A 6104-nucleotide genomic window follows, 5' to 3' on the forward strand; every position below is an offset into this window, starting at 1 on the left:
ATAAAAAAAAAATGTAGTCTTAATAGACATACGTATCTACCATCAACCATGGATTGTTTTTGGAACAAAACTAAAAATTATATGTGAAAACCAAAAGCACTGGAAATATGCAAACAAATCTCCGATAATTTCGTGATCTTAAGGATCAATGAGATATTGCGAATGATATTATGGACACTTTCTTTTTTCAAAAGAAAATAAATTCAAGATCAATTTGGTCACTACAAGGACTAATAATATAGGCTAACAAGCCGGGTGCGCACCCATTGACCTTTGGTGTCCTTAGAGTATTCTAATTATGAGTGGAACAAATTCGAACCGGTATTTTCTATTAGTTTAAACAATAATAACGATATAGAAAAATCCAATTCCAATTGGTTTAAATGATTCTTTTGAGAAAAATAAAGAAATCATTATCGTTATTCTTTGTAGAGAAAAAACTATTTTTTGGTTGATGAAGATTTCTTTGAAGGAATAGAAATCAATATCCAAAGTTGGCTAAAAGTTCTTATAATGCCAATTTCTACATCTCATTATAGAAAACTCATGGATAAAAACCAATATCAATTGGTTTGTACAATTTACCAAAATTTAATCGACAAATTTTGGTCATACACGTAGCTTTAGTCACTGAGTAGATTTTTTTTTCTTTTCTAAAACACTCTTCTTTTGTGTTTTCTTTTGATTATTGTTATTATTATTTTCCCAAAAGAATCCTCATACGTTCGTTGTTTGTCTTAATAGGCAAAATAAGATTGTATACGAGGTACACATTCAGATTTGATTTTCTTTTTCCTTTATGTTTCATCATGCAACCATGGTAATCATGAGCAGTACATAACTACTTATATCGTTTGATGAATTTGTTGATTTTTTTTTTTGGGATAAGAGTTCAATCCGAATAATATTCGTGCTGATAACGTCTTATGAAACCAGAAAAGAGACAAAAGCAGAAGAAGAAGAAGAAGAAGAAAGAGAAATTCTATTCATGTATGTAATAGACAAACATTAATGCCTCTATTTATAAGGCTAGATACAAGGGCATCCCAGTAATAAACGAGATTCATCTTACATATTCTTAACATAATTACACGTTTATGACAAGTTTTACACCATGTTTGTTTACTCCTGACTCATTTGAGTCGTCTGGATCTGAATCATCTGGATTTGAGTGAAATCACCCGACTCATCTGGATCTGACTCGATATGTTTGTTTTGAGTCAGATCTGATTAATCTGACTCAAAAAACATGAGTCAGTGATTTGATCCCATGAATCAGGGATATTTTGTTACCTGATTTAAATGGATCCGAGTTAAGGATTATGTCTGAGTCAGAAATCGAGTCAGATCGGACTCAAAATACAAAACAAATGGTCAGACTGTTGATTGCCTGATTCTGCCCGAATCAGAAATTGACCCAGATTCAGACACCGAATCAGCTCCAAACAAACAAGGTCTTAGTTTTTTTTTCTTTTTTTTTTATTATGACAAAGATTAAGGACCCAAGATTAGTATGATCCTTTTATCACAAAAACAAAAGAGAACAACAATTTTGTTTTTTTTTTTTGTTAAAATGTAGCTGCATGTAACCATTAATATCCTCATGGAGTATTTGTGGGAGTATGCTTAAACGTGGTTCCTAAATAATCCTTTTCTTTTTGTCGGTTTCTTTATTTTATTTGAAAGGATAAATTTTGAAGGGTATCTAAGTAATGTTCTTTCAAATATCAATGACAAATGATAATGAGTTTTTAGAACGAAAATCTCACCACTCGCCGTAGTTACAGAAAAATAAAGATAAAATAAATAAGCAAATAAGCGGACCCAAACACTCTCTCTCTCTCGAAACAGTAGAGAGTCATCAGTGTTTGTAGAGAGGGAGAGAGAGAGAGAGAATCCATGGAAACTGCAATCTGGGGAAGAGTTTCTCTTTCACCCAATCATATCTTCAACAATAAACCAGGTTTTTGTTTCATTCTGTGTTCCTTCTCTCTTTCATTTATTTCGTAATTCTTATAGTTTTCTGTTTAATCTTTTGGTTATTTCCATCAAATCATCTAATTGTATGAAAATCTATGTTTCTACTGATTAAATTTTCTTGAATTTCTTTATTGAATTTCTATATGAATCATTGTCCACTAAGTTTTCCTATGGCGTTATGAAAGCTTAGTATTTATTGTAGGGATAATCTTATCATAATTTGTTGTTTTTGTGCAAAATTTCATATGGATTTTACGTTTCAAGCGAGAGAAATCATAAATTGATGGATTTTGTCCTCAAGAATATAAATTAGATTTTGTAGAGGATTTATAAGCTGCAGTGAACATTTTGGCAAATTGAATTGATTTATTAACTTTGTGGAACTAGAGCAAATGGATTACTCATAGGAATAGGAAAATTGAGTCTGTTTTATGTGTTTTCAGAATAAGAATAAACTAAAACCTTGAACTGTTGGTTTTATATACCAGAGTACAAAGTGGACTTTCGGTGTTAAATAGAGCTGGAATGAAATTAGAAAGTGTTTTTCGAGTTCGTAAAATTATCAGGTCGTTTTATTAGAAACGTTCCATAGAAATATGATGCTCCTCGGATATTCCTTTTGATGGAGTTGTATCTAGTATTTACAACCCAATTTTGTTTGAGTTATATGTATGGGTTGCAGTTTAACTTGTACGAAGAGTTGTCAAGTTCTTGTTATATATACTCGCCATAGAAAAAAAAATTGGTTTCAGGTTCACAAGTAAACTAGGCACATGTCACTGTGTGAGACGGAAAAGATTATCGCTTGGCCAATTATATGTTGTTACATCATAACTGATTGTTAACCTAAAGCAGCCCGTCTAGTTGGATGACATATTTCATTTTCATAAGAAGATTAGGAATAGCTAGAGTTCTAGTCCAATGGGATTTACTCTTTTCATTAAAATTTGAATCATACTTCTGTCTGCCTGGCAGGTCGTATGTTCATGCTAACATATCCTTCCGAGATGATTAAATGTATCCAATGTTTTATTGGATTTGATTTCAAAGAATAAATCACGGGGTTTTGGTAATATTATGTTTGAGTGTGAGGAAGTTTCATGCCTTGCACAATATAGAGTTCTAATAATAATGCGAATGTTCAACCTTGGAAGACTGGAAGTGAGATCTTCGTATTCAGTATTCATGTGCCTAGGCTCAGTTTGAATTGATCTGAGCTATATATCAATCTATTTAAATAGTACTCCATACTGATCAAGTTGCCAGGATTAGTTTGAAATGGTTTCTACTATATCAATCTATTTGAATATATATACTGACGATGATTAAGCTGCAGATGCAGTTGTGGTCTGGTTTCTAGAAAATACATGCCTATAGTATATGTCTTAGAACTTCTTTATGTTATTATACAGTTATGCTTCTAGTTCGTGCATGCATTTGTCAGTGTTAATTGATACCCCTGAATTGATACCTTACCGTATTTGTCGGAAAGTAATATCTTTATAAGCTTTTGTGAAGTTCATTCGGTATAAGCTATTAATGATTTCAACTCGATACTTTAAGAACTTATCAAGCATTTTTACAATCGTGTTTCCGGAGCTGAAAGAATAGAATTAAGTACAACGTAATTGTTTCGTGTAAAAATCCCCTATTAGACCCATAAACCATTTACTTGGACTATTATGCCTTCTGCTAAAAGTTAAATCCTGCAGGGTAGTTGTTAATTAAGACGCTACCATGCTAGAGCTACCTAAAGGTTTAAGGGTTTGCTATCCATGTAACTCAAGCAGAGTGTATTTTGATGTGGTTCCCTTACTTGTTTCAGAGAGAGTGGTTGTTATTTCATATGCGGAGTGTTCTTGTCTGTGGTTTGCATCTCTTATTTACTCCTTCCGCGAAACTTTTTAGGGTAAGTACACTAGTTGTTAACAAATAACTGGCAATTGTATTTGCTTGAGAGAATGAATCACTCGCCACTGATTAAGAAATCACGTGTCTTATATGCATCCCACGAGGCACATTCAAATGAATCCTGGCACGAGTATGTGCAAATATATCCGTCTGCTCATAAGGTGTAAGAGTTGTTTCTTTATGTCCGACCTCTCTGCACTTATTCCTCCACCAGAGTCCTCCACATTGGAAAAAACCTCGAAGTTAGAGGTTCACATTTATGTGCTGAAGTTACTCGTAATTTTTTCTGTTGCCTTTTCTTTTTTTTCATTCTAATATCAGAAAATTAATTAATTTAATCTTTCTTGTGTATAAACAATTTTGATGACTTGATTTCTTCACTGTAAATTTTTTTTTTCTATTCATGACCTTCTTAATGAACGAGTCTCAGTTTACCCATCAAAATTTGATGTAGTATTGCAACTCAAAATAAGGAGTTCCTAGTTCAATGAACTTGTTTAATTTCTTCTTATCTACTCCCATGGATAGTTTAGTTCAAATATCTGTTTAACACATTCCCATGGATGGGTACTGTGCGTGCAGGAGGGGATACTTACTCCATTTATAAGGGAAATTGCACTAATCGAGGCATTCTTATGACAGTATCTGCCGCTGGACCAGGAAAAGGTGGTGGGTTATTAGAAAGGCCAACCATTGAGAAAACTACTCCTGGACGGGAGTCTGAGTTTGACTTGAGGTATAGATCCAAAGCTTTAAGTCGATTATATTCAATGTGCTCTCATGAACTGTTACAAGCATAGAAGACTTTATTAGTTCTGTGCTGGAGATCGGACTGAACATTACTGGGACCTATTTCTTTCCATTTGTTTAGTTCTGCCTCTTCTCTGATTTAAAAGTGATGAGCATGAAAACATATTTTACAAAGAGCTGTTTTACCGAATCCTGAATAGTGTTTCCATATATTATTTCCTAGGTGAAAATTCCTGTGAACTCTCTTCCTACAAATACTCTTTTTTCACGTTGAAATGCCATTGGTTTCGAGGTTCTAAAGAAATATGTAAAGATGCAAATTATATGCCAAAATACACTTATATGCCTTTTGTGGGCAAAGAAACAAAGCAAGAAAGTGATTTAATACCCCTGCTACTATCTATATGTCATTTTCAGAAAATCAAGGAAAACAGCACCTCCTTATCGCGTATTACTTCATAACGACAACTTCAACAAGAGGGAATATGTTGTTCAGGTCCTAATGAAGGTTATCCTTGGAATGACACTTGATATTGCAGTCAATATTATGCAAGAAGCACACATCAACGGAATGGCAGTGGTAATTATTTGTGCTCAAGCTGATGCTGAAGATCACTGCACACAACTAAGAGGTAATGGTCTATTAAGTTCAATAGAGCCTGCGAGCAGTGGTGGTTGTTGAACTCATAAGGAAAATGTGAGCCTCTATTACTGCTCATCCTTTGAGCAAATCTTAATATAAGAAATCAACATTATACGTACATAACCTGAAAATGTCTATGCATGTATGAACTTTTAGTTCGTTAGTTCAGCAAGTCAAGACAAGGTGAAAACTGGCAACGGTAGTTATATTCAAGGTTGTCTAGTAATCGGGGTACTGGGAACCTGGTTGTCTGATGCAGTAACTGTATAGTCTTGTGAAATGTGAATGAGTAAGACATTCCGACTGGGCTATCACCTATGTTGAAGGGAAAATGTTTGACCTCAACTTTTACATTAAAATCTATGGAAAGCAGGCCTATTGGCCTAATTTCGAAGACTTTTTTGTTGCGAGTTGAGTGAGAAGAAACTAGTCAACTGTCAGATGAGACACTTGAAAGTTTAGTTTTAAGCCCTTGTATTAGAAAAAGAGGTAGGATCTGTTGACATGGTGACACCTTTTTCTCTAAAAGAATCTAAACGATGAATAATTTGAAGATAAGATTTTGGTGACATATTCCTCATATAAAACTCTACATTCCCACCAAAAATGAGAGTATTCCGAAATACAAAACTTCACCATCCACAAATTTTAATTTCAACCGTTAATAATGGTTGATATTCAAAATGGTAGATGGTTATCTTATATATCTCCGAATGGTCTCATTTTTGGTGGGAGTATAGAGACTTACAAGAAGAACATGTCATTAAAAAATTAGCTTCAAACTCATTGTCAGTTGGGTTTGGTAAGGAAAATGGCGCTA

At 33.8% G+C, this 6104-nt stretch overlaps 1 protein-coding gene across 1 annotated transcript; it reads left to right on the forward strand.

Annotated features, from left to right (window-relative positions):
- Window positions 1–1770: 1770 nt before the first annotated feature.
- Window positions 1771–5678, forward strand: LOC113303095 (ATP-dependent Clp protease adapter protein CLPS1, chloroplastic-like). Its single transcript, XM_026552090.1, has 3 exons — window positions 1771–1963; window positions 4474–4627; window positions 5059–5678. Exons 1-3 carry the CDS (start codon window positions 1900–1902, stop codon window positions 5321–5323), a joined length of 483 nt encoding a protein of 160 aa, XP_026407875.1. The 5' UTR covers window positions 1771–1899; the 3' UTR covers window positions 5324–5678.
- Window positions 5679–6104: the final 426 nt, after the last annotated feature.

The sequence above is a fragment of the Papaver somniferum genome, chromosome 8 (assembly GCF_003573695.1).
Source record: "Papaver somniferum cultivar HN1 chromosome 8, ASM357369v1, whole genome shotgun sequence".
Lineage (NCBI taxonomy): Eukaryota > Viridiplantae > Streptophyta > Magnoliopsida > Ranunculales > Papaveraceae > Papaver > Papaver somniferum.